The sequence below is a fragment of the Tachyglossus aculeatus genome, chromosome 2, assembly GCF_015852505.1.
Source record: "Tachyglossus aculeatus isolate mTacAcu1 chromosome 2, mTacAcu1.pri, whole genome shotgun sequence".
Taxonomy (NCBI): domain Eukaryota; kingdom Metazoa; phylum Chordata; class Mammalia; order Monotremata; family Tachyglossidae; genus Tachyglossus; species Tachyglossus aculeatus.
In genome coordinates this window covers 23,708,226-23,735,803 of record NC_052067.1, presented here as the reverse complement: position 1 = coordinate 23,735,803, position 27,578 = coordinate 23,708,226, and the positions used below count along the sequence as shown (strand labels likewise).

General features: G+C 45.0%; 1 protein-coding gene across 1 annotated transcript in view; it reads left to right on the top strand.

The window, feature by feature from the left end:
• TGFBR2 (transforming growth factor beta receptor 2) overlaps nt 1-14,210 on the top strand; it is an 84,985-nt gene extending 70,775 nt beyond the window's left edge. The window contains exons 5-7 of the mRNA XM_038761184.1: nt 1,238-1,379; nt 9,100-9,227; nt 11,782-14,210. Coding sequence (XP_038617112.1) covers nt 1,238-1,379; nt 9,100-9,227; nt 11,782-11,961 — 450 coding nt within the window. The 3' untranslated portion in view covers nt 11,962-14,210. The remainder of the gene's footprint in view (nt 1-1,237; nt 1,380-9,099; nt 9,228-11,781) is intronic.
• The last annotated feature ends 13,368 nt before the right edge of the window (nt 14,211-27,578 follow it).

Sequence of the window (27,578 nt, the reverse complement as noted above, 5' to 3'; positions counted from 1 at the left end):
GGACTCGACATGCATTTCTTCAGGCAGCCTCGGAGGTCTGTTGATGTAGTGAAATGGAGTAGGATGGCTAGATAGATTTGGGACATGTACATCATCAGTTCAATCCAAATTTAGTAAGCATTTTGGTGGGTCTGAAAGTTCTATCCCCAAGGCTGTTTTCTCTTCAGGAAGATCCATTTCATCCCAATGTTAACTTTCTGCATGTATCCACTTAGTTTCTTCCTCAGGTGAGCAGTGGCATTAAAAATATCATTTTGGACACCCCCATTGAGGCAAAAAAGGGAACCAAAAGAAGAGCTGTCTTTTGGGTTGGGATTCGTCATAGTACTTCAGAAACCGTAGTTGTTCAGCTTCCTCTGGATACAGAGTAGGTGTGATTGAGTAGGTGACTGGCCACCTGGAGAAGTAGTTTATTTCTTCTTCTTTTTTACATCTGAATTTTTTGCAGAGGTGTTCCTTTTTGTCTTTGATTAAAACAAAAAGCCCTGTAGAAAATGTTAATCCTGAAGTAAATCCTCATTGTGATAGTTTCACATTCAACATCAAGAAGCCAAGAAGTTCTAGTGGTTTGCAGAATTGTCTTTTGCACGATCCATGAGGATGGTGATGAGGGGACTTATATGCTGACCAAAGTCTGTAGATTCTGGCATTTCCTTACTTTGGTTGGGTTATATGTGCAGTATTAGCAAAACAATTTTTGGACACGATGGCAAGAACCTTTGAAAATCAGTGATGTCCATTATTTGCAATGTGGAAAGGTTATTTTTAAGATTTCTTGACTGGGTAGAAAGTTTTTACTCTGGGTTTTATTTCTGTACTTGTCCAAACATCAGCTGAATACAGTGCCACCTTTGGGTAAAGCTCTCTAAACATGGTTATGCCGAAGAGTGTATCTTATTAACTAATGACAGGCTTACTACTAAATAAAACCACACAGAATTCAGAGTCATCCAGCCACCGGGACGCACAAAACCTGGAGTCCAGGGCTGAGGATAATTAGCTGCCTTGTCTCTCATAGCTGTGCAGTCTCTCCCCTCCCTTCCTCCATCCCATGTCCCTGTGATTCCCTTATCCCCACAGAAACCCAAATGGTTCTCTCAACTGACTGTTTCCAATTAAATCTGCCCACGTAGGAAGAAGGAGCTGCAGATAATTTGCTGAATGTTACAGGTATCAGCAGAATTCATAAAAACTGGAGTGAAACAGAACTGTGAGCTGCTTTTTTATCATGTTCCAGGTCGGCACAGCAAGATATATGGCTCCTGAAGTCTTGGAGTCCCGAATGAACTTAGAGAACGTTGAGTCTTTCAAGCAAACTGATGTGTACTCCATGGCTCTGGTCCTCTGGGAGATGACCTCTCGCTGCAATGGAATAGGAGGTATGCACTTGAATTCTATAACCTAACGCTCATTACCCCCTTCTATTTGTGCAGTACACAAAACTGATCAGCAAGGCTCATTCAGTAGTCAAGATGGGATATGCCTGCTGGGCCAACGTGGCATCCGTTTGGATAAAGAAAAAGGAGTGGATTCTGGCGTTGTTGTGAAGAAGGAACTGACGTGATTTGGTGACCGAATCATGTGAAGATTTCAGGCTTGAGAGATGGGAAAGATGGTGGTGGTGGTGTTTGCATTGATGGGAAAGTTAGGAGGAGGAGTGGATTTGGGACGGAAGGTGAAGAGTTTAGCTTTGTATGTATTTTATACGTCTCTCAAACTTCCAAATATTTACTCAAAATTGGCATAAGCAATAGCATTTGTAGCTCCCTGGGCAGACAAAGCAACTCTTAGGATTTCAGTTCGGGAAGTCTGGTGGAAAACAGTGGCTTACAACCCAGCAGACGGGACTTCCAAGTGGTGCCCTAATTAGGGTAAAAATGAATATTTATCCAAACTTGGTCATGAACCTTTAATGTTTTTCTGTCACACCTTTCTCCAAGATCCCAGCTCACAGAGGGACCAAGACTCTCAGTCCTCCTGAGATGTAGGAAGGAGAAAAGGTAGCATCTCAATTTGCGGATGGTGACGGTCAGTGTTGTGTCAGCAGAGCTGGGAATGTTACCCTACATTTCCTGAATCCCAGCCCAGTGCTCTTTCACTTCTTCTCCATAGCATGAAGATCTAGAACTGGGATAATGCAGAGCTGACGGGTCCAAATTAGCTGTCTGCAAGGCCGTCCTTGGGCAGTCAGTCAATCAATCAGTCATATTTATTGAGCACTTACTGTGGGCACAACATTGTGCTAAGCACTTGGGAGTCAGTCCAAGGAGAGCCTTTGAGAAGCAGTACAGCCTAGTGACAAGACCATGGGCTTGAGAGTCAGAGGACGTGGGTTCTAATCCCAGCTCCACTAGTTGTCTGCTGTGTGACCTTGGACACGTCACTTAACTTCTCTGTGCCTCATTTACCTCATCTGTAAAATGAGGATTAAGACTGTGAGCCTCACGTGGGACGACCTGATTACCTTGTATCTCTCCCAGTGCTGAGAACAGTGCCTGGAACATAGTAAGTGCTTAACCAATACCATAATAATAATTATTATTTGCTCTGTCTGATGTTTCACTGCAGTGCCATTCCTCTGTGGGTAACCTATATTAAGAGTCCCATCCAGGCAGTAATTCTGGCAGTACTTTGTTTTCAGTTCCGAGTTCAATTTGTATACGAAAGCTAAATAGTTCAAGAATAGTGTGGGGTTAAAAATAATTGAACAGTTGCTTGATGTACTCAAAATTCAACTTCCAACTGGAGTTCTCGAGGCCTACCGGGGGAATTTTACTTAGATTTTGATTTCCCCTCCCTGCTGCTTTTAAACTATCATTCTGTAACCAAGGAATAGAAAGAACATTATTGGACATTCATCCTCGGGTTCTGTGAAACAGACTTATTAAGGAAGAGCCCTGTGTGTGAACTGCCTGCAAACTAGGTGCCAGACATACGATGGAGAGTGATACCCCAAAGGCCTCATCTGGTCTGCTGAGGGATTCACTTTGGTCTGCCAGCTCATCGGTGGCAGGAGTGACTGATTGGTTTTGCCCTTGGAGCCCAACCAAGAGCTCCTGCAGCCACTTCCCCTCTGCCGCTGCTGGAGAAGTATGTGTGCAGCCAGCACATGATGGGAAAATTCAGTAAATGACTTCCACAAACCCACCCCCATTCTAGAAAGTCCATTCTGAAAACCCTTCATGCAGTCACCTGGTTTGCTTGTAACCATCTTTTCTAGAAGAGTATCTTGACTACAGGACTCCAGCCTCACATTTCACAGACCAAATCCCTTAAAGTTCTCAGTTTTGCCAACTCATCTGTCCAAATTCCTGGGGTCGGAATCCCTCCAACCTGTAAAATTCCATTGCATGTCGCAAAGAGGCAAGAAGGGAGTGGAATACATCCTCATAGTTCCAACATCTTATGGGATTTCTGTGGTTGTTTGTATTTGAGGTTTTTCGTTGGTTTTTTTTTTTTTTTTTTTTAAAGAAAAAGGGGCACCCGTTCAACAAGGCCAAGTCCCATTGACTATTTCCTGTTCACAAAGACAGCTCTGTGTTTGGCGTTCGTAGAGCTGCTTGTGTAGTGTGTGGGAAGTGGCTGGTGGCATATACCAGTTCAGTTCAGTCGTTTTACTGAAAGCAACATGTACAGTATTCACAGGCTTAACAGACAATGCTAGCAAATATTAAAAAAAAACCCAAAATATCAAACTTAATTCATTTATGTGGGGTGTAGAGGAGCAACAAACTGAGCAAGGCTATAACTTGGAGAGTAACATTACTTCATGAATGGCTCTGCAGTCATTGTCAAACTGTTGCTTTGTGAGGCAAAATGGACGCGAGGGACAGGAAAGAAACATGCTTGCCGGGATCTTTAGGAGAGGATCACTTGGAAAGCAAATGTAGACACCCTGGGGTGCTGCTTTTGGGGAAAACTTCAGTTTGCTTTACTGTTAATTTGGTCTTTCAGCCTACTAAACAGCTGGGCATCAGGTGCTGAGCTTTGTGAGGAATATAATTTTTGTCCCAGACACTTACCTTCAGAGTGATGTGGATGAGACGGGAAAGGCAAGCGTAATCTCCCTAATGGCCTCCGAGGCCGAAATGCAGAGCAGAGGCCTGTTTCACAGAACGAGGAGAGGAAATGCAGTTGACTCCCTCAGTGAGAAGGCAGTGGGGTGGGGACAGACAGAGGGAAAGAGAACTGGTTGCAACCCGTGCCGGAGAGAGCTTGCCTAGGGAGAGGCTGGTGTTGCTGGAAGCACTTGAGGAAAGATTTCAATGGCCAGCCATGGTGGAGCTGCCTGGCGTGCAATCTTTACAGTAGGAGCAGGAACACCAAAAGAGGCCAGGGAGCTGCTTTTAATTAAGTAGCTCTGCTGGCTCCGTTCCACAGCATTTGAGGAGAACGTTAGGAAGCGGGGAAAGATAAGTGAGTATGGGGAGGAAGCAAGAAAGTAGCGTCGGCTCCTTTTCTCCCTCGACGTTCACTTGACCTCTTCTCCCACTCCCTTCTGCGTCACCCTTGCACTTGGATTTGCACCCTTTATTCACCCCTCAGCCCCACAGAACTTATGTACAGATCCATAATTTATTTATAGTAATGTCTGACTCCCCTTCGAATCCGTAAACTCCTCATGGGCAGGGAATGTGCCTACCAACTCTGTTATATTATATCTATTCAATTGTATTATTAATAATATTATTAATAATAATAATGGCATTTATTAAGCACTTACTATGTGCAAAGCACTGTTCTAAGTGCTGGGTAGGTTACAAAGTGATCAGGTTGTCCCACGGTGGGCTCACAGTCTTAATTCCCATTTTACAGAGGCACAGAGAAGTTAAGTGACTTGCCCAAAGTCACACAGCTGACAATTGGCGGAGCTGGGATTTGAACCCATGACCTCTGACTCCAAAGTCCGTGCTCTTTCCACTGAGCCACGCTGCTTCTCTAAATAGGTTCTTACTGTGGGCAGAGCACTGTACTGAGCGATTGGGAAAGTACAATACAGCAATAGTGACAATCCCTGCCCACAACGAGCTCAAAATCTGTTGTACTTTCCCAAGCACTTAGTACAGTGCTCTGCACACAGTAAGCACCCAGTAAATACCACTGATTGATTGATCCTTCTTCTGCTATTCATTCTGGCATCTCCACTGAGGGGCTGTACCATCCCGCCAAACTCCCGAACTGGCCCGAGGCTCAGATTTCTAAGGGCAGCGGCTGCCGGTTCTTGCACCTTAATAAAGGAGAGATAGGGTCTTGAGGCTAAAAGCCCATCTTGTGGAAGGGAGTCTGCTCTAGGAGGGTGGGAAAGGATTGATGCCTCCTTGCCCCCTAGCCTCCAAACCAGGAGCCAAGCCTCCAACCACCAACAGTAATCCGGTTTTATCGGAGATATCAGAGGGCGAGAAGCACAGGGAGGAATCCAGGCTGCGTGCGTCACTGCATGTGCTTCATTGAAAAGATATGCGATTTAGAACCCATTCTCTTGCCAGAGGAGATTAACCATAGAGTCTGAACTCACAGGTGCAGACCTGCACTGGGCTTACTCATGACATGACAGGGCCCTCAGATCACTTCTGATTTGTGGCTCTGAAATGCGGGCTGAGAGAAACCTGAGCCAGGATCCTCACTGTCCCATATCCCACGCTCCCCGGCCTCGCCCTTACATTCCAGCCTCCACCCTGTTTTACAGGCTTCCACTAGAGCAGGACCGTGAGGGGCCTCTGATTTACAAGGAGCGACACGTGGGGAATTGTTAAACTGAAGCCTCTCTCCCATCTCCGGACACTTGGCAAGGAGCTTTCCCTGCACCCCATCCCCAGGCTCAGCTGAAATTTTAAATAGCCAAATTCCCAATTCCATCCGTAGGGTATTTGTGCATCAGTAACCGTATCAGGCTAAACTTGAGTTTCGTAGATAATACTGTCAGGAAGGTTGGCTGTGGACTTCCAGAGCACAATTACTTGTGTTGGCAATAACCCAATAGTGAAGCATTGGCTGGATAACATGAAAACACGTCACAGAGTATCTGAGCAGTGTGGCAGCGAGTGGAAATAGCCGGTCGTTTGGAGGCAAGTAAAGGAAACGTGTGGCACTCACTCAAGTTGAAGATAGAGCAAGAAAAACCTAGCGAGAAGCTTTAAAACTTGGATATGGACATAGGTTTAGAAAGTTTCCCAAGAGATTTTGGAAAAACACGTTTTGACAGCTTTAAACTAGTAAAACCTTTGCCATTTGCACTTCTGGAGAGCATTCTAATAGAACAGATATTTTGAGAGTGGGGGCGTACTTGTGTGGTAAAATTGAGGATCACCTCAGATTCTCTGTCATTCATTAGCTTGGAAGCTGGCAGGAGAGGCCTTTACAGAGGTTTCCTGATGATGACAAAAAAAAAGACAGGGACCTGCTGGGCCCACTCCCCCTTCTCCCCTCTCCCAGGGCTGGGAGTGGAACAGAAACCCTTATTCCTTCTTGGGAAAGGAGGAGAGCCCTTCGTTGGCTGTCCCTTTCCTTCCCTGGGCGTTTGGGAGCTCCGTGAATTGTCAGGTAGGAGAATCGTCACAGTGGACCCTTGTGACATGAGAGGTTCTCTTGATCCCCATCCCCCAGAAAGCTGAGGACGTGTCAGTGTGTAGAGGAAAAGGAATTGATGCAGAAAGATTAAAGATCTAACATAGAGGCCACAACATCCTGTAAAACGGAAAGCAGTGAGGACGTGTCATTGCGTAGAGGAAAAAGAATTGATGCAGAAAGATTTAGGATCTGGTGTAGTCAGAGGCCACATCATCCTCTAAACCACACCCTGTGATCCAGGCCTGCAGGGCAGGTTGAGCTCAACTGGGAGGAATTGGGAGGAGGAAGAAAGCATCACCATTCTAGGAGCCAAAGGAGGAGGATGGAGAGGGGAAGTAGGTGTGTCATGTCAGATGAAGCCTATGAAGTAAATTAGCTGAAGAGCAAGGCACTTAGCCCATTCCTGCCAGGGCCTAAGCAATTTCCCAGAAGTTAGTTGGGTATCTCTTGGAAGCCACATTAACTGTTGGTGACATTTACTTCACTGAAGCAGTAGCTGTTGGGTGGACCACTAGCATGACGGTGTTCGCACAGCGTGCAAGGATGCCTTCCTTCTCACCAGAAAATCAGTCAATCATTAGTATTTATTAAGTATTCCCTACTGTGTGCAGAGCTGGAAACTCGTGGGCAGGTAATGTGTCTGTTGATTGTTATATTGCACTCTCCCAAGCACTAAGTACAGTTAGCTCTCTTCACTTAGTAAGTGCTCAATAAATATGACTGAAGGAAGGACTGAACTGGACTAAGCACTAGGGAGAATACAGCAGTTAGTAGACATGACACCTGCCCTTAAAGGAGCTTAAAATATAGGACATACTGTTCCAATTAGTGCTTTGAGACAAAATATATGAGTTTTATTAAAGTCCACACATCTGCAATGAAAAATAAATGGGATATTGCTTGTGGTAGGCATCTTCCCTCAAATGACTTTTTGTTTTTATAAGGCAATACAAGGATAATTTGACTTGTTTTAAGAATGGCATGTACTTTTTTTGCCATTCTAACATCTCTAGCCCCTGAGGGTTTTCCCCTTTCCAAGGAAGCTCTGAAAAAAACAAAATGTTAATGTGATTCCTGCCTGCCATCCCATTTCCAAAAGTTCACTGAACCCTTCTCAGTGCAGACCCGTGTTCCCCTCCAAGAATCCCTAAGTACCTTTGTATTCCAAGGTAGAATGTTTCAACCATTTTAAAACCACAGTTCCCCAAATCACAGGATTGCTGAAAGACAAGAGGCTGATGAGAAACTTTAAAAAACAAAATTCCCCAAACCAATTTCCAGTTAAGTCCCCAAATTTGACCCCATCCCTTTATTACCAAACATTTAAATGGCAGTAGAATATAGAACCATGAAGCCACTCCAATACGGTTATGAACTACTTCTTCTTGAAAATATTTCCACTTCATTCACACAACTTCAGGGCACCATTATAGCCATTATATAACACAGAGAGTTATTCAAGAGCTTAGACCCTGGGGGACTCTGACTTTTTGTTAAGCGTTTACTAGGTGCCAAGTAGTATACTAAGCTGGGGTAGATACACAATATAAGACGATGAGACATAATTGATGTTCCACAAGGGGCTCACAGTCTGAGCGGGAGGGAGAACAGGTATTTTACCTTCATTTTTATAGATAAGAAAACCAAGTGCTTCGCCCCAGGTCACACATCAGGCAAGTGGCTGGTCCTGGATTAGAACCCAGGCCAATGCCACCTGTCAGCAGAAACCTGAAACCTGAATGAAGGATCCACTTTGTGATCCAGAGTATAATGGAATTAGAAGGCATATCCTGTCCATCGGGGTGTTTGCATTCTACTGGGAGAGATGAGCATTAAAATAAATATAACTGCCCCTGGGGCGAGTGCCCAGATCCTTGGGTGGCATGGAGTTGCTGAAGTGGCAATTGGAGATTCCAAATGAATCTTAACAGGCCTCCTGGAGGAGATGCGATTGCAGAGGGCTTTAAAGATGGGGAGAGTGGGGGCCTGTCTCCTCTGCAGTGGGAAGGAGTTCCAGACAGGAGGGGAAGTGTGAATAAGAGGTGGAGGATGGGAGCGAGCCGGCTCAGCCAAGAGGTCAGACAACTAGTTACATTGTCGGGATGAGAGCTGGCCTGGTGGTTCCAACCTTCAAAGGTCGCTCAAGATGCAGAGCAGGGTCAGAGTTAGAGGTGCAAAAGACATAAGTAGGCAGGTGTTGATCTTTCCCCCACAACACATACCTGCACCTTCATTCCACTGTAGCGCTTAACTTTCCGCAAGATTATTCTGATGATATTATTATTATGCTTTGTTTAGGTTAGGACCTCTGCTGGAGTAGAGGCCTTGGATGGTTTATTCTCCACACCCCCTTAGCTCATGGCATTTACTTCCTTGCCAGCCACTCTGTAGGGGACTCCTCCTCATCAAAAACATCGATTGAGCAATTGCTGGGTGCAGAGCGATTCTGGGGGCAGTAAATAGTACTTGATCCAAGCTTATTCACACACACACACCCTTAACGTAGTTTTCTGTTTGTGTGTCTCTCTGCAGAAGTTAAAGACTACGAACCTCCCTTTGGTTCCAAGGTGAGAGAGCACCCCTGTGTAGAAAGCATGAAGGACAACGTGTTAAGAGATCGAGGACGGCCTGAGATACCCAACACGTGGCTCAGTCACCAGGTAAGCAACTTCCAGCTGGGACCTGTGAGCCAAGGGTTCTCCAAGGGAAACTCCCAGCAGGGAAGAGCGCTTTGGGGCCAATTCACAAGACTAGAAAGCATGGATCATTTTGGGTTACGGGTCAGGTTTTTAGGCGAAAAAGAGAAGGGAGATACTGGAATGGCTTCTTTCCCCAGGGCAAACCCCCGTCTGACAGGACTAGAATATCCACTGAAGTATAATTCTGTGTTAAAGTTGTAATTTTTCCCAAGCCATTCTGCCCCACCTCTCCAAGGCCCTTGAGTGTTCTGATCACCAAATAGGTTCCAAACACACACTATGTCATTTCACAAGAGACTTTCCTTTTATTTGTTTTGAATTTCCACCACTCCTCACCTCCAGACCCTGCCCTCGGTGCTGGCAGCTAATCCTCACCAGATCAGGAATGGGGTGGGACACTGCTCTGTTCGCCAGTTTGTTCTAGCCGTGCCTGAAAGGCATGTGCTGGGTGTGAACCCCAGGGCGTGGAGGAATGTTTGAGCACGCCAGAGCAGAAATGAGTAACAGGAAGAAATGAAAATAAGGGCCAAGACATCAAGAAAACTTCCTGCTTGGAAAATCCCACTAGATTCTTAATGAGTTTTTCCCCATGAGGTGATACAAACCCCAATCTCAGAGACCATCAGATGCTTAGCTGGGCAGAAAAACTGAATATATTCTGGAAATTGTCCAGCCATAGTTCAAGGGTTGGAATAAATGTCAATGTAAAGCTTTTTAACTCTGATTTCTCGGCTATGACAGTGATGCAAAGTGTGTGCATGTGTGCACATGCACATTGAGGGTTGGGGCGGGGGAGAAGAGTTAATACCTAGGTACTGAGAGCTATGGATAAGTGTATAGGAGATATGGAAATTAATTGTAAGCTTCTTGAGGGAAGGGACCATGCCTACCAATTCTATTCTGTTATGCTGTTCACACAGTAATTGCTCATATCCCATTGAGTGCACCATCAATGGTACATATCGAGTGCCTACTGTGTGCAGAGCACTGTATGAAGTGTTTATTTATACATGCATGTATTATATATACACATATATGTGTGTGTGTACATATATATGTACATATAGCACATATACATGTGCATAAAGTCAAAAGATAGTTGGGTGTGTGTTCATACATTCATGCACACATATTCATGGCTGTACATAGCCCTGATTAGCCTCCCTAAGAAATCTATTCTTTCCAGTCTGTATTCCTTTTTGGGAGTAAATTTAGATGGCTATTTTCAGTAAAAGCTCACTCCCTCAGTGGAGCCAATAACCAAGTCAGATTTTGTTAACGGGCAGTGAGAGGACAGATAAGAAATGTAAACAACAAATCAGGCACAGTCAGGAAGATAAATTGGGCAGGAAAAGTTGCCTCTAGCTTTGTGCCAGACCTAGCTTTGTGCTGATCATTTAGGCCAACAACGTGGAAGCGATAGAAACCGCAGGCCAGTAGTAGTAACAGGAGAGTTAACAGTCTCTTTGGTAAAGTGAGTTCCACTAGACCGCAGAGTCTTACGATCTTAAAATTCAGGGCTGTTCAGTATTTATTTTGTACTCAGAAGATAAAGTGCTATATCTCTTCCATATTCATCTCTCTCCCTGGCAGTAGGGCTGATGTAATGAACCCATTATTCATTGTGATAAAATCCTGGAATGAATATGCATAATTCATTTTTTCTCTTAATGAGATTTGTTGCGCTATTGATTTCAAGTTAACGTTCAATATTTAATTTAATTTACTGCCTTTAATCTTTGTGCCAGAATAAAATAAACGTTATTTGTATACAAACAATCATCCCGCTATTAACTATGACATTCATCAACACCCTCAATTAGGTCAATTGTACAATTAATTCACCATTGTGAAATCATGATGGGGGTGGGAGAGTTTGAAAACATTTGGCATGTGTAGAGAGCGGCCAGTGAAAATCCAAGCCAGCAAGGGCTAGGTCAGTGATCCTTCCATGACGTGTCCAAGCTCAGAGGCTGATTTCCCAGCCACGAGTGGAGTCACTGTGGAAACCGCTGGTTGATGTGATTTGTGGGAAATACACTGAGCTGGCGTAAGTCTGCCAATTTCTGATGGTGGTGGTTGTGGGGGGCAGCGGGGCTTGGGGGGAGCGCTATTTGGGACTGGGAGGGGACGTCGTCGTAGTCAGTCGATCCCTGAATGGCAAACTGGAACCCTCACGAGGACAAGTCAGGTGTCCATTTCCTAGAGCCATAGTTTGTGTGAGCAGAAATCAAAAGGATCAAATGGTGTCCACACCCGTGTGTTCGGTCTTGGGGGTCAAGCAGAGACAGTTCCAAAAGGTAAGGGGGATCTTGATCCTGATCTCCCACACGCCCTCCTCTTGACTGGTAGCTGGGTACTGCGACCCCCCCATCCCTTTTCCTGCCTCTTCCTTTCCTCGGGAGTTCTGAGGGCTTCCACCCCCATTTGCAGCGCCAAGTCTTCTCTGGCTGCTCTCCCCCAAGTTCCCGTCCCTTTACACAGACTCACAGGTGTCTTGGCCTTCTTTCCCCAGGGGATCCAGATGGTGTGTGAGACGCTGACGGAGTGCTGGGATCACGACCCCGAAGCTCGGCTGACGGCTCAGTGCGTGGCGGAGCGGTTCAGTGAACTGGAGCACCTGGACAGACTGTCAGGGAGAAGTTGTTCGGAGGAGAAGATTCCCGAGGACTGCTCCATGAGCACTACCAAATAGCCACTGGGGCAGGCTGGATGGAGGCCGCTCCTCCCATCCCGGACATGGAGCAGGAAGCGGGACTTGATAAACGTGTGGACTGGTTTCCTGTGAACTCGGGGTGCGGGATTCTCACCATTCCCCAGAAGCTCTGGCCCTGGAGAGGAACCAGGGGTTCTGGGAACCAGCGGAATTGGGGAGTGGGTGACATATAGCATTTGATGCCTTTGACATGGTTATAGGATAAGCTGTGTTAGCACTTCCTCAGGAAATGTTTTCTTTACATTAGCCAATAACAATTGCACTTTATTAATGCCTGTACATAACTATAAGATAGCTATGTCTATATATGTATATATACATATATATATATATATATATTCAGCCGGACTCTGAAAAGAGGAAAGGAAAGTGCTTCCAGGAAATTACGGTTGCATTAATGAGCTCCAGACCTAAGTGACACTCTGGGGCCCTAAGACAGCATTATACAACCCCTGAATGAAAAACGCCACACCAGCTAAAGGGGAAATTCAAATCAGGAAGATGGACTCAATGACACACTGCCTCCGGGCACTGAGGCTCACACTCAACAGGCATGAATCTTGGCCTTTCTTAGGCTCAGTTCAGTTGAGCCCTAGGGCCTTCCTTCTCGGAGCTGGTTTTCAAGACCCTTTCAGGGGCGGAGCCACCTCTCACCGGTGTTTGTACCACATTCCGTAAAATAACCCAGACTTGCCTTTCTTTCAGCCCGCACCTCCAAGTGAAAGGTCAGTTTCCATTAAAGGTTTAATTAAGGCCTTGAACTTTTCTCTTCATGTTGCCAGGCTGAGGGGGGGAAGAAAAGCCATGATACAGTTTTCTCAGCACCACCCATGAAGTCAACCATGGCCACCCCGAATTCAGGCAGATGTTTTATATTTGCCAAACGTTCTGAGAAGGTCCAACTTTTTCCCTCCTTTGTTGGTATATATCTTGCCAAAAAAAAAACAAAAAAACAAACCAAAAAGCCCACCAATCATCCCAATGCAAGAAACCCCGGTGTTGCATTTCTTGATATTTTTCTTGTAACCTCTAGCTTTCTATGCAAAAACCAATGAACTATACACCCCCACTCCCCTACCGCCCCCGTGAATGCACACGGACACTTTGGCACTGCGGAAAGGAGTTATATTGCAGTACTGCTGTTCTCAGGCCTGCCACCCTGCAGGGAACGCTTGCAAGAAGTGTGGGTTCCAGCTGGGGTCCATTTTCTGCACTTTCTGCAAGTCTGTCTTCCTTAGCCATCCCTTCACCCAGCTCAAGCTGGACTTCGGTTGGAATAGAAACAGTTCCAGTGAGGGGCTATTGGTCGCCAGATCGTCACGGCTTTAACCCCGTTCCTTGCAACGATCGCCCGCTGACGCCGAGGCCTGTGCCTGTAGCCATCAGTTTGCCACCTAAAGCGAGCCTATCACTCCCTTCCCTTCCCCAACTCCCCCCGCCCGGCTAGCTAGCGCCAAAGAGAGAAACAGGTCGTGTCCCGTGGCCGCATTAGGAAGCCAGGGGCACAGTGATACAAGCCAGGCAGTATTGCTTTGCAGATCAGTAAGAATTGTGTTTATCCACATAGGAGTTGTAAGATTTCAAGAGAAGAGATTTTGTTTAAAATGCATTTCTATCGTCTCGTTTTCGGTAAACTAGATATTTTTGAGAGAGAGACTAGTGGCAGACAATCAGTGGTTCCGTGTTTACGAGGTTAGATTGGATTGGGGAGTTTTCAGAAGGCTCAGAAAAGGAGGATGGAGAAGAGGTGGGCTAATGGGTCCATTATGGGGCTACTGGGGCAGTGTGGATTCAAGCCATTCCGTCTTAGCTAGTTCTGTGCTGTCCTACAGCTGGGACCCGCTGCCGGTGAGTTGGAAGAATATTCTGGTACCATTAACTACGTGGGGAGCGGAAAGGTGCTTTATAACTCCCCAGTCAGGACCATAAACTGGAATGTAATGTAAGATTACACAATGGCCTGTTGTTTTCTCATCCGAGATCGAAATCTAAGGAATAGCACGTTGTCGTTCCTGAAAATACTGACTTTTTTTAAACTACTACACGTAAAGGGAAATTTTTATTCTTTTATGGAACACTTCAACTGTACATCATGTAAGAAATAGGAATGTGAATGATATAATCTTTTTTATCAAATGTCTCAAGCACTTATTTTCCTTCAAAGCGGTGTTTGTTTTTTGCATAAATCTAATGTTTATAGATTAAATAAAGCAATAACACTCAGGAAAGCTTCCCGTCTAAGTTTTTTGTGTCCTCGAGGGCAAAGCCCCGTGACCCTAGTTAATCGCCTCCCGCGGAAGGGTTGAGATCTGCAGATCCCAACTCTGGATTCTGGAAACCATTTTCCCCTTCCTGACCTTTCACTCACCTTCATTAGTTTCTCAGTTTCTGGAAAACTGTAGTATGTGGGATTTACTGCAGCTAGGTACACCTGCTTAATGGCCTTAGTCTCCCTCCTTTTGCTCAGTTTCTCCCATTTGAGAGGGCCCAAGTTTGCTTCTGTGGAAGTATACGGCGACAAATTTGTGAAGCCATGCAAAATCGCCACCACTTAGTGCATAATTCCTCTGCCCGCACTGCTCCATGGAGCTGAACTTACTCACCCTGAAAACTGGGGAGGATCAAGCTTCTCCGTAGTCTTTAGCTCAAAATCGGGGCAGATCTCCAGGTGACTGTGGAGAATCCGTGTCAGCCTGCCAGCTGCTTGAGACAAAATAACACTTGGACCATTTTAGATCCCAAAAGGACAATGGCAGCAGTATGAATCCCAATAATTATACTTCTGTGGAACCAAAGATAGACCCTGCTATCCTTTGGTGTCTCTGGGATCGAGCTTTTTGTCAGAGTCCGCGATGGACGTGGTACATGCTCCTTCCTGTCAATGATACGGATCAGGAAAAATGACATGGATTGAGGATTAAGGGATTACTTTTAAGGGATTTTTTCCAGCCCCAGCTCTGGTCGTTCTCAGCTGAAACTAGCAGCAGCTTGTTTTTCTCCAAGGCTACCAAGTCCGGGAGGTCAGGGTGAGCATGTGGCCAGTTAATTTGGCTCTTCTCAATAAACCTTCGAGCTGGAACTAGCGATCGTGTCACGGCAAGTACTTTAATAACGGAGTTCCCTTTGGGCAATCAATCTTCTGCAACTCTGAACTGCTGCAGCATCGCCATGCGGTCCTCAGTCCTCACTACTGCCATTCTAAAGAAACCGACACAAGGCCCACCAAATGAAGTGCCAGTTGCCAGAGGAAATAATATAAGGGGCATTACCACGATCCAAATAATCAAAACTATATAAAGAGATTAAAAACAGGGATAAACACTAGTTACAACATCAAATCATAATGTAAATATGTACCAATACTGTTGAATTAGATGTTTTTATGGATGCTATGTAAATACTTGATTTTCAAAGTGTTTTGTTTCACTCAGCAAAAAGGCACCTTGAGCTAACACATTAGAGAGCTGCTCTTGTCTATGCTAAAGGGATCAGTCCTTAACCATGGCCAAATTAAAATGGGTGCTATTGGCCCTGTTGGATTCAGTCAAAATGCTTCAGTGTTTAAGAAGAGGCAAGGAGGTGTAACCTTTGCGGCCTTCTCTTGGCCTGAGAGTGCGGTAATGACAGAATTATAATGACAGAAGTAAAATCCAAGGAGTTACCTACCATGGAAGAGCCGTAAAAGAGGACATTGAGGGATGACTGTAATTTATGACTGTTAGGGGTACAATTTGCCCCTCAGGGCTGTTCAGACTTGTGGGGGGTCCCTATGAACTGCCATTTGGGGAAAAGGAAAACACTCCTTCAAGACTGAGCAGCAGAACTCTGGAGGAGAGGGAAGGTCCAAGGTCACTTTCACATCTCTGTGCCCCCCTCTAGACTAGCTCGCTGAGGGCAAGGACTGTGCCTGCTTATTGTTACACTGTACCCTCTTAAGCCCTTAGTACGGTGATCTGGACACAGTAAGCACTCAATAAATAGGATTGACTGACTGAAGAAAGAGTTACTTAAAATAGAGAGGTGCCTTGTAAAGGTGTCAGATGCTAGGTAGGGAAAGCTTTCTGGAGCTGGTGGATTTGGGGAAGTGGACAATCTGAGGAATGGGGTACATCTCGACTGAAGGACAAGAGCTGGGAGAGGGTAACATGGTCACAGCAGACAAGTGGCAGAGCCAACGGGATTAGAACCCAGGTCCTTCTGACTCCCGGGCCTGTGCTCTATCCAGTAGGCCATGCTGCTGCCAGAAAAAGTTAGAGGTGGAAGGGAGATAAGAAAATGCCTGCCACTCAGGAAGGGCTTCAATAACAATAAAAACGACTGTGGCATTTGTTAAGCATTTACTATGTGACAAGCACTGTTTTAAGTGCTGGAGTAGATACAAAGTACTCAGGTTGGACGGAGTCCCTGTCCCCATTTTACAGATAAGGTAACTGAGGCACAGAAAAGTGAAGTGACTCATCCAAGGTCACACAGCAGACATGTGGCAGAGTCTGGATTAGAACCCACATCCTCTGACTCTCAGGCCTGTGCTCTTTCCACTGGGCCACGCTGCTCTCCCATGCAGCAGAGACAGGGTGGTTTCCCCAAAAGAAAATTCCATCAGTCCAAGAACCAAAATCCCTACCTCCCTCCAATTTCTTCTTTATGAGTCTCACTAAACTAGAGATACAGAGTAGTTGAGAATCCCGGGATTAACAGTTACAAATTGTCCTGGGCTGCTGTGTCATGCTGTCTCTGCTTTTTAGGTTGAATGTAACTCCAGGACTGTGTCTACCCTGTGCCTCTACCGAATGCCTGTTAGTTGGCCAAATCTATAGCTTGTTGGATTTATTGTTGTTGGATTTATTTTTGAGGGCTCCAGGCAAATGAGACGTTCATGGGATCAGCCTCAAGCAAGGGAATGTGCTTCCTTTAAGTCTTGGGTGAAGATTCTAAGATCAAATTTTTCTTTTAAGTAATTATGCCCAGTCTTATTCACTGGTCACAAAGGCAACTGGCTATTTATTGATGTTTGCTGCTTCTCATTTTGTTCACTTTCTTTCTGAAATGGATTCCCTAAGAACTGCTTATCAAATTTCTAATCAGAATTTTTTTCTTTCATAATTATAGCTACATACTCAATGGAGTTGGTTCCATTACTTTTATGCCTACATAGCAATCTTTGCAGATAAAGATGGAATTATTAATTCGCACACATTACACGCTTTGCTGATCAGCCTGCACACATTTGTAATTCAATTTTGATATGCTTCCTGATCCGCACTGCATATTTAAATAACTCGGTTAATTGTCTTCACCTCCCCATCAAGCCTCCGCGACGTACTCTATAAATTGTTTGCCGTACTTTACCGATTGGACCACCTGCTTTTGTTTCTTTAAAATAACTTCGGGATTGGGCTCTCAACTGTAGCGACTAACTGGACACGACTTGGTGTCCTTCTCGACTGTGAGCCCGCTGTTGGGTAGGGACTGTCTCTATGTGTTGCCGACTTGTACTTCCCAAGTGCTTAGTACAGTGCTCTGCACACAGTAAGCGCTCAATAAATACGATTGATTGATTGGTGAAGTATCAGCCCAGAATTACTAACAGTTGAAGGCAGTGGAGAGCCTTTATGATTCAATTACTGCCGGAGAGCGACAGCCAGAAGCCAGATCTGACCGTTTGGAGGGGGAAAGAACCAGAACAGGCACAAGGAGAGTCAGGCACCCGAGCGAATGGAGCCTCACGGCCTTCGACTTTTTAACTCGATGAGTGAGGCGGTGATGGTGGCGGTTTGGTGAGTGGCTGCTGCAAGAGAAACAGCCTCACAAACCCGTTCCAAAAACCGTTCATCAAGTAAGATTTCCATTCATTCGGGAAAAATTGGCATTGGCCCCAAAGACACTTAGGCAGGCAGGCGGGCGGGAAGTTCCCCTGAGCTCCATCCCTACCCACCCCAAGCTCCTCTGACCACAAGCATCTGCCCCTTGGTGAGTACTGTCGAAGTTCTTTCACAAACCCAGAATACCATGGAGACAAAACCACAGAGAACATCGAGGCAAGAACGGATGACGTTCCTTCTTTGTGCCCGGGCCAACCTCCCTCAGCTTGCTCTTTTCCTGTCAGGCCTCGGGCACAAACAGCAGGACTTGCTTGCATGGCTGCAGCGGGAGAGTCCTCAGGTAACCACCGATGACAGGATCAGGGTGGAACCGGAGACCGGTTAGTTGCTGCAGCCATTGGCAAAGACCTATTTGTTCCATAGTTCCAGCCCAGCTCTGGCACTGGTCTCTATGACAACTACTTCGGCCTCCTCCCTCTTTCTCCCAGATCTTTTTTTAAAAAATGCAGTCATCATCCCCCATCCCCTAAGCCCACTCAATACCTACTCCTTTCCCCACTTCCAAGCACCCACTAAATTCCTGCATCTTGGGTGGGAGTGGGTAGTGGATCGGATACCTGCGGTCTCACACAACAACAGCAGAAAAGGCCAAGTTAACCGCCAACCTCCAATCATCTCTTGCTCCACATCATCATCATCAATCGTATTTATTGAGCACTTACTGTGTGCAGAGCACTGTACTAAGCGCTTGGGAAGTACAAGTACACATGTGGGAATCCCCCCTCCTTCGCGATGGTTCTGGCCACCTCCTGCACCCAAAACTGTTCACTCAAAAGGAGGAGGACCTGGGTGGATGGGAACAGGAAAAATGCATTTATAACCTCAGAGATGAGTCAACTGAACAACGGAACAGAAGAAAGGGGAACTAGCCCTCATTCCAAAGCCTATAAAAAATCAGAGAAGGCAGCAGAGGAGATCAAGAAAATTAGACAATGGTCCAAACATAATTTTAACATACATTTTGCCTCCCTTTTTGCTTATTTTCATGAACTTTCTGAAATTAATTTATTTCTCTTCTCCCCAGACCATATCCACCCAACCACCACCTCGGCATTTCATGCCTTTGTAGCAGATACGCCTTCACAATCACCCACTGCTCTTCTGTTTGCGTTGCTTTACATACTCTACTTCCACACATCCAATCTCCTATTCTCTCCTTCCACCTCTCTAATTTATTTTGAAGTCTGTCTCCCCTGTTAGATTTTAAACTCCTTGCCAGACTGAGCCCCCTTTTTCCTCTCCTCCTCCCCATCCCCACCACCCTACCTCCTTCCTCTCCCCACAGCACCTGTATATATGTTTGTACAGATTTATTACCCTATTTATTTTACTTGTACATATTTACTATTCTATTTATTTTGTTAATGATGTGCATCTAGCTTTATTTCTATTTATTTTGATGACTTGACACCTGTCCACATGTTTTGTTTTGTTGTCTTTCTCCCCCTTCTAGACTGTGAGCCCATTGTTGGGTAGGGACCGTCTCTATATGTTGCCAACTTGCACTTCCCAAGCACTTAGTACAGTGCTTTGCACACAGTAAGCGCTCAATAAATACAATTGAATGAACGAATAATATGGATGGGCTAACACTGATCATCTTTCTAATCTACTGTAGTGTCCTAAGCATTAGCACAGTGTTTCGTACACAGCGGGCTCCCAATAAATAGTATTTCTAGACTGTGAGCCCGCTGTTGGGTAGGGACCGTCTCTATATGTTGCCAACTTGTACTTCCCAAGTGCTTAGTACGGTGCTCTGCACACAGTAAGCGCTCAATAAATACTATTGAATGAATATTGCAGTGGAGAGATGGTGGTTATTCACAAATAAATTTCAGCAGAAAAGACCCAACATGTTCTCCTTCTCCCTTGGATCCGTATCCTTTAAGCACTTGATATTCACCCCAGCCTCACAGCACTTACGTACACATCCACAATTTATTGTAATGTCGTTCCCCCCTCTACACTGTCAGCTCCTTGTGGGCAGGGAACATGTCTACTGACTCTGTTACATTGTACTCTCGTGAATGCTTAATACAATGCTCTGCACAAAGGGCTCACTAATGATAATAATATAATGATATTAGTTAAGTGCTTACAATATGTCAAGCACACTACTAAGCACTGGGGTAGATACACAAGATAATCAGGTTGGACAGTCCCTGTCCCACATGGGGCTCACAGTCTTAATCCCCTTTTCCGGATCAGGTCACAGACACAGAGAAGTTTAGTGATTTTGCCCAAGGTCACACAGCAAACAACTGGCGAAGCCAGGCTTTGCACACAGTAACCACTCGAAAATACGATCAAATGAACACAGGTTCTCTGATTCCCAGGCCTAAACTCTCTCTACTAGACCTCATTGCTTCTCTATATGATTGATTGATTGTTTAGGTTTAACCGCTAAAGATACAGTTGAGTCAAGAACACGGGGACTAGCAGTTACAAGCTTTCCCTGCGCTGCTGAGTGAAGTTGTCTCCGTTCCCGAGGGTGAACATAAATCCAGGACAGGCTTTCACCGGTTTGACATGGTGATGCCATCACTGTCGGTATCAGAACTGGGAAAGCAATCCCAGAAATGAAAGGGAAGAACGGAAAGGGACTAAACAAAGAACTGAAAGAGAATTTGCAGATGAGTGAAATTCTCCCCACTCCGATGCAAAGGGGCTTAACACTGCAAGCTCCAGACACAAGGTGATTTAGCAATTCAGTTTTTAGTGGGGCTTCATTGTGTTCGGTGGTAGGTCACGGAGATTGCATCCTAAACACGAAAATTACTTCCTTCTGTGGCTTTCTCTCATGACAACATTTTCATTTTCTTAATCTAGTTCTAGCTGTGCAAATTTCCTTGTTTTGCTTTTAAAGTAATTTCTGGTTGATTATTATGTATTTACATAATAAGTGTAATCACTTCTAATTACCTATTTGATGTAAAAATGTGTAATTGAGGATGGCTGCATTGAGTTGTCTGTGGGTGTATTTTTTTTTAAGTCTCCACCTGGTTTCCCTTCCATCAGACATTTTTCATGGGTTATACATGCAATTAAATTCTTTCAACACATAATCACATCAAACTCTTTTTGCAAGCATCATGCAAAAGAGTTTCTTGTCTTCAGAGCCAAAGAGCTCCAGGATTTTTGAGTTTTCCAGAAATATTTCAAATGCTCAGAAACACCCTGGTCCTTGTTGGATCGGTACGCCCAAACTCAAGCTAGAGAGTTAGTCTGAATTTGGGGAAAATCTCAAAAGCAAAGGAGGACACGAGAGGAGTAAGGGCTGAGCTGGGAGAAATTAATTTAAATTTTTGTGAAAATGGTGGAGAATAATGATAGCGATATCCGGGACCTCCGAGAATGGAAAAGAAGATTTAGAGACTGGTGCATCTGAATGAGGTGAAAATTGGGAAATGGACAAAGCTATCAAAAAATGGGAATTATTTAGTAAGACTACCACCTCCACCATCAGGTAAGAATAACAAAGTTGGGAAGCAGCATGGCTAATGGAAAGAGCACTAGCTTAAGAATCAGAGGACCCGGGTTTTAACCCTGGCTCTATCACTTGTCCGCTGTGTGACCTTGGCCAACTCACTTAACTTCTGTGCTTTCGTTACCTCATCTGTTAAATGGGGATTAAAACTATAAACTCATGTCCTACGTTAATTTGTATCTACCCCAGCTCATATCTGCAGTGCCTGGCACATAGTAAGCACTTCACACACAAGAAGAAGTTCTTGGAAAGTTCTGGAAACCAGGAAAATGAATAAAAATGCCCCATGCATACCTAAGTGTGAAAACATAAAATCAATCAATCAAATTTACCATACTAAGCGCTTAGGAGAGTACAATGGAACAGAGTTGGTAGACATGTTCCCTTCCTATAATCACCTCAGGAATCACATCAATATCAATGTCAAAATAACAGCAAAGGACTTGTTAGAAAATAGTTCAAAAGACTAAATGGAATTGTTTAATCCAGTCAAATTTTATGGATATCAAATGTGACAATGATTATCAGTGCTATTTATTGAGCACTTACTGTGCACTTGGGAAAGTATAATAGGACAGAGTTGGTAGGCATGCTCCCTGCCCACAACAAGCTAGTACATATTTTTGAGGTGGACATATTTTTCTACAAAGAGGAAGGTGTTAGCATAATCGTCTATATCCTTAAGAATTGAGAAACCAGCAGAAAGTACTGCAGAGATCAAAAAGCATCCTACTACCTGATTGCCTAATAATTTAAGTGCTTACTACGTGTACTAAGCGCAAGCAAATCAGGTTGGACACAGTTCCTGTCCCACAAGCGGCTCACAATCTCAAACCCCACTTCACAGAGAAGTGAAGTGACTTGACTAAGGTCACACAGTAGACTAGTGGCAGAGCCAGGATTAAAATCCATGACCTTCTGACTCTCAGGACCGTGAGAGTCACTATGCACTATCCACTATGCACTATGCACTATCCACTATGCCACGCCGCTTTTCTGGAGAGAGAAGGGCAGGTTCTTTATCCACTGGAGAAAGATAGGGCTGGTTTCACTTGAAAAGTTTGGGATGTCAGAGCAATTTCCACTTGATCCCCTACATCTCACACCAGGGCAGCATCCCATCTTCCCCTGCCACCACGGTGACTCTTGGGCTGTGGAACCCTTCCTAGCGATGAAGTACTACCAGGGAGAGGAGAAACCTCAACCCAGACATTCACTGGCTGAGGAAGGTCCTCATCCCAGAATTTCCCTGGCTGAGGTATCACTGGTTCACAGGCTGAAATCCCCACTGAGGGACAAGTGGCAGGATACGATTTATTTAAATCAATGCGTTTTTTTCTACTCAAATTTCATAAACAGTTCGTTTGTTTTCCAAACCTGCAGGCTGGAAAGGTTGGAAGAAATATTCAGATAGATATCTAGGACTTTTAAGACATTCATATAGAGCCACCCTAATAGATAAAATATCCCAGGGCCTCTCTCTATCAAACAGGTTATAGTCAGTCAATCAGTGAACATTTACTGCAGGCAGAACACTGCACTAAGTGCTTGGGAAGAGTAGAGTATAACAGAGTTGGTAGACATGTTTCCTGTCTGCAAGGAGCTACAGGGATGAGGGCCACCGCAAGATGACTAGACTGGCATGGGGGTGGGGAGATGGGGGCAGACTAATGCAATATTAATCCAATATTAAAGAACAATAAGCAATGTGAAAGCCTCTTGGTCTGCCCTTTGGCACCCAGCTAGCTTCAGTGGCCTGTGAAAGAGTTAAGGGTGGCCCCGTGGGGCAGTTCTGTTCTCAGGGCTCTCACTATCAATCAATCCATCAGATTTACTGAGCACTTACTGTGTGCAGAAATCTATTCCAAGTGCTTGGAAGAGTACAGAGTTGGTAGACACGTTCCCCGTCCACAACAAGCTTACAGTCTAAAGGGAGAGACAGACGTTAATATAAATTAGATATGTGCATACACCCTGTGGGCCTCAGGGTGGGGGTGAATAAAGGGTGCAAATCCAAGTACAAGGGTGGCGCAGATGGGAGTGAGAAGTGGAAATGAGGGCTTAGGTGGGGAAGGCCTCTTGGAGGAAATGTGAAATCTCAGATATGAAAACGGAGGGAGCTCCAGGATAGAGGAAGGATGTGGGTGAGGGGTCAGAGGCGAGATGCAGCTACGGTGAGCAGGTTGGCATTAGAAGACTGGGTTGAAGTAGGAAATCAGAGAGGTAAGGTAGAAGGGGCCAAAGTGATTGAGTGCTTTAAAGCCTACGGTATTGAGTTTCTGTTTGATGCGGAGGTGGATGGGCAGCCATTGGAGGTTCTTGAGGAATGAGGAAACATGGACTGAAAATGATTTGGGCAGCAGAGTCAAGTATGGACTAGAGTCGGGAGACACAGGAGTCAGGGAAATCTGCAAGGATGCAGTAATTAACAATAATAATAATTACACTGATACTTATTAGCTGCTTGCTATGTGCCAAGCACTGTATTAAGAGCTGGCGTAGGTACAAGATAATCAGGTCGCACATGGGGCTCACAGACCGGTATTTAACCCCCATTTTGCATATGAGGGAACTGTGTCACAGAGAGATTAAGTCATTTGCCCAAGATCACACATTAGACAAGTGGCTGAGTCAGGAATTTAAATCCCTCTGGCTTCCAGGCCTATGTTCTTTCCATTAGGCCATGCTGCTTCTCAGTAATACAATAAGTAAGGAGGTACAGGATAAGTGCTTGGATAAAAGTGGTAGCAGTTTGGTTGGAGAGGAAAAAGTTGAGTTTAGTGATGTTGTGAAGGTTGAACTGACAAGATTTGATTGAATACTGAGTGAGAGAGATGAGTCAAGGATAATGCCAAGGTTATGGGATTGTGAGACAGGACAGATGATGTTGCTGTCTATAGTGATAGGAAAGTCAAAAGGAGGGCAGGGTTTGATTTGGAAGATGAAGAGCTCTGATTTGGACATGTTAATTTAGTGGGACATCCAAGTAGAGAGGTCCTGAAGGCAGTAAGAAGTATGAGACTGCAGAGAAGGAGAGAGATCAGACCTGGACATGTAGATTTGGGAATCATTCGCATAGGGATGGCAATTGAACCCCTTGGGAACAAGTGAGTTCTCCAAGGGAATGGGCGTAGATGGAGAATAGAAGGGGACCTAGAACTGAGCATTGAGGGACTTTCACAACTAGGGGGTGGGAGGCAGAGGAGGAGCCTCCTAAGACTGAGAATGAGTGGCTGGAAAGATAGAAGGGAGAACCAGGAGAGGACAGCGCCAGTGACGCCAAGGTTGGATTAGGTTTCCAGGAGAAGGAGAGGGGTGGTCCCCAATGTCAGAGGCGACTGAGAGGTCGAGGAGGACTAGGACGGAGTAGAGGCCATTGGATTTGGCATTCATTCATTCATTCAATCGTATTTATTGAGTGCTTACTGTGTGCAGAGCACTGTACTAAGCGCTTGCAAGAAGGAGATCATTGGCGACCTTCGAAAGAGCTGTTTTGGTGGACTGAAGAAGCCAGATTGGAAGGGGTTAAGGAAAGAACTGGAGGAGAGGTAGTGAAAGGAGCAGGTGTAGGAAACTCATTCAGGGAGTATGGAGAGGAATGAATGGCAGGAGGGAGATGGGGTGAATACCGGAGGGAATCATGGGGTCAAAGGAGTGGTTTTTCGGAACAGGGGATACATGAACATTAAAATATGGAAGTTTACGATTTCCTTAACAGGATGAAAACAGCCATTAAAGATAGGTTTACGGCTTGCTAAAAATTGTCCTTCATTGGCAGAGTGGGTCCACTAGCATGTAGCTTCAAATGGACGGACCCACCGCAGCCATGAACAATGCCGTGCTCTTGGACAAAGTCACACTGGATATAAAGCTGGAGACCTGTACGGAATAATGGAATGGGCTACAAGACACCCAGGCAATTTTTTCCTCCTTCTGAGGAAGCAGAAGTCGGGGGCTCAAGGAGACCGAGCCCATGGCTGCCACTCAGAAGCTGCCGCTTCCCTTGTGACTCAAATTTTCCAGTTTTTGCTACAGTGAATGACTCTCTGGCCCATGGGGCCACTACTCACGCGGTGCCTGGGCTATATCTGGGCAATTGAAACTTGTCATCACTAAGGACTTGCCCAGGGATCAAGAATACAGCCACGCAGTTAGACTGCAGTAAAAACAGGCAAATCAGCCTCCTAGCTGACCACCCTCCCTCTCTGATTCTCCCCTCTCCAGTCTATACTTCACTCTATTGCCCAGATAGTTTTTCTGAAAAACCACTCAATCCATATCTCCCCACCTCTAAAAAGTCTCCAGGCTTCAGGCCTGATTATAATAATAATAATGGCATTTATCAAGCACTTACTATGTGCAAAGCACTGTTCAAGTGGTGAGGGGGTTACAAGGTGATCAGGTTGTCCCACAGGGGGCTCACAGTCTTAATCCCCATTTTACAGACGAGGTAACTGAGGTACAGAAAAGTTAAGTGACTTGCCCAAAGTCACACAGCTGACAATTGGCAGAGCCGGGATTTGAACCCATGACCTCTGACTCCAAAGCCTGGGCTCTTTCCACTGAGCCACGCCGCTTCTCCGTCTAACTCCACATCAAACAGAAACTCCTTACCATAATCTTTAAGCACGCAATCAGGTCTCTCCCTCCTCTTTTACCCTTTTAATCTCCTCCTACAACCCAGTCCACACACTTCACTTCTCTAATACCAACCTACTCCATCTCATCTATCTTGCCACCAACCTGCTCTCTCTTTCCCACCTCAGACTACTTGTCTGTGTTATCTCCAAGGCCTGGAATTTCCTTCCCCTTCATAGCCGACACACCACCACTCTCCCCACCTTCAAAGCCCTCTTAAAGTCCTATCTCCTCCCAAAGGCCTTCCCTAAATTCTCATTTCCCCTACTCTCGTACTCCCTTCTGTATCCCCTAAGAACTTGGTTAGAACCTGCTAATACCTTAATAGTTACCCCACCCTCAAAACACTTGATATTCACCCCACCCCCAGCCCCAGAGCACTCATATCCTTACACTCTATTTCTCCTATCTTTAATTTATTTATTGCTGGCACTCCTCTAGACTGTAAACTTCTTGTGGGCAGGGATCATGGGTTTATCAACTCGACGTATCACACTTTCCCAAGCATTTAATACAGTGCTCTGCACGCAGGAAGCGCTCAAAACCACTGATTGATAGTATGGCCAAGCAGGTTCAAGTCAGCTACCAAAAAGAAAACAGATGAACAGCAATGGTTATCAGACTTTTTTTAAACCCCAAAGTCATTTGTACAAAATTACATAATTCTAAATGATGATAGAAGAAACTCAGTTTTTCTTTTCAAATACAAAAGCTAAATATGGGTCTGAGCCCATATTCCCCTTGTATATTGAAGACTATCACTTAGTATTTGATGCCTCCCACGCTCATGACTATTTTACATTCCAAATTGTCTATTTGTTACTTGGGACCTCTGTAAACTGTAGTAGTCTGCCATTCAGGGATTGTCCAAATCCTGAAGCTCTGTGTAGGATTGGAAAAATCCGTAATATGAGATTAAATAAGGTTTTCTTCAGCTCTCAATAGAACCACCCTTATAAGCAGCTGTTTTTCTGTCCCCATTTTTGTTACTGCATTTGTTTTTCTTAGACTGTGAGGACGGAGCTACATAGAGGAAGAGATACAAAATACCCACCCACCTGATAAAATTTCCATTCTTTAACAGGCTGTGCAACACATGTGAGCTCTGTACCGCAAAATGATATTCCTTCTCTTTTTAAAACCCATTTCAGATCCTAGATAATAGTACATTAAAAAACATTGTTATGAACCAAAGGCCAGTGCAGGACTCTAAACAATGCAATAATGAGACAGACAATTTCTGAAAGGAAAGCTGAAGGTGACACCCTGAAAGATATGGATTTCCAATTGAAAGAGATTGGAGGTGGTGATTCATTCACTTAGAACTGAAAGAGGTAATTATTTTGACTTTAAACTTATTTTCAATTTGCCAATTTGCCCATTTGAATAGGAGATTGATCCTCCTCCTGGCTTGGGAAAGCTGTCACTGTCCCCCCCCACCTCTAAACCTCTCCCCACAATTGGAAGACTCCTGATTGTTCTTTAATAAAGGGCACCGCAGCAACTGACGCCTCACAGTTGGACAGTCTCCCGAGGAACATGTGTGCTGGACTAACAAAGACTCCACAAAAGACAAAACACACACCTGG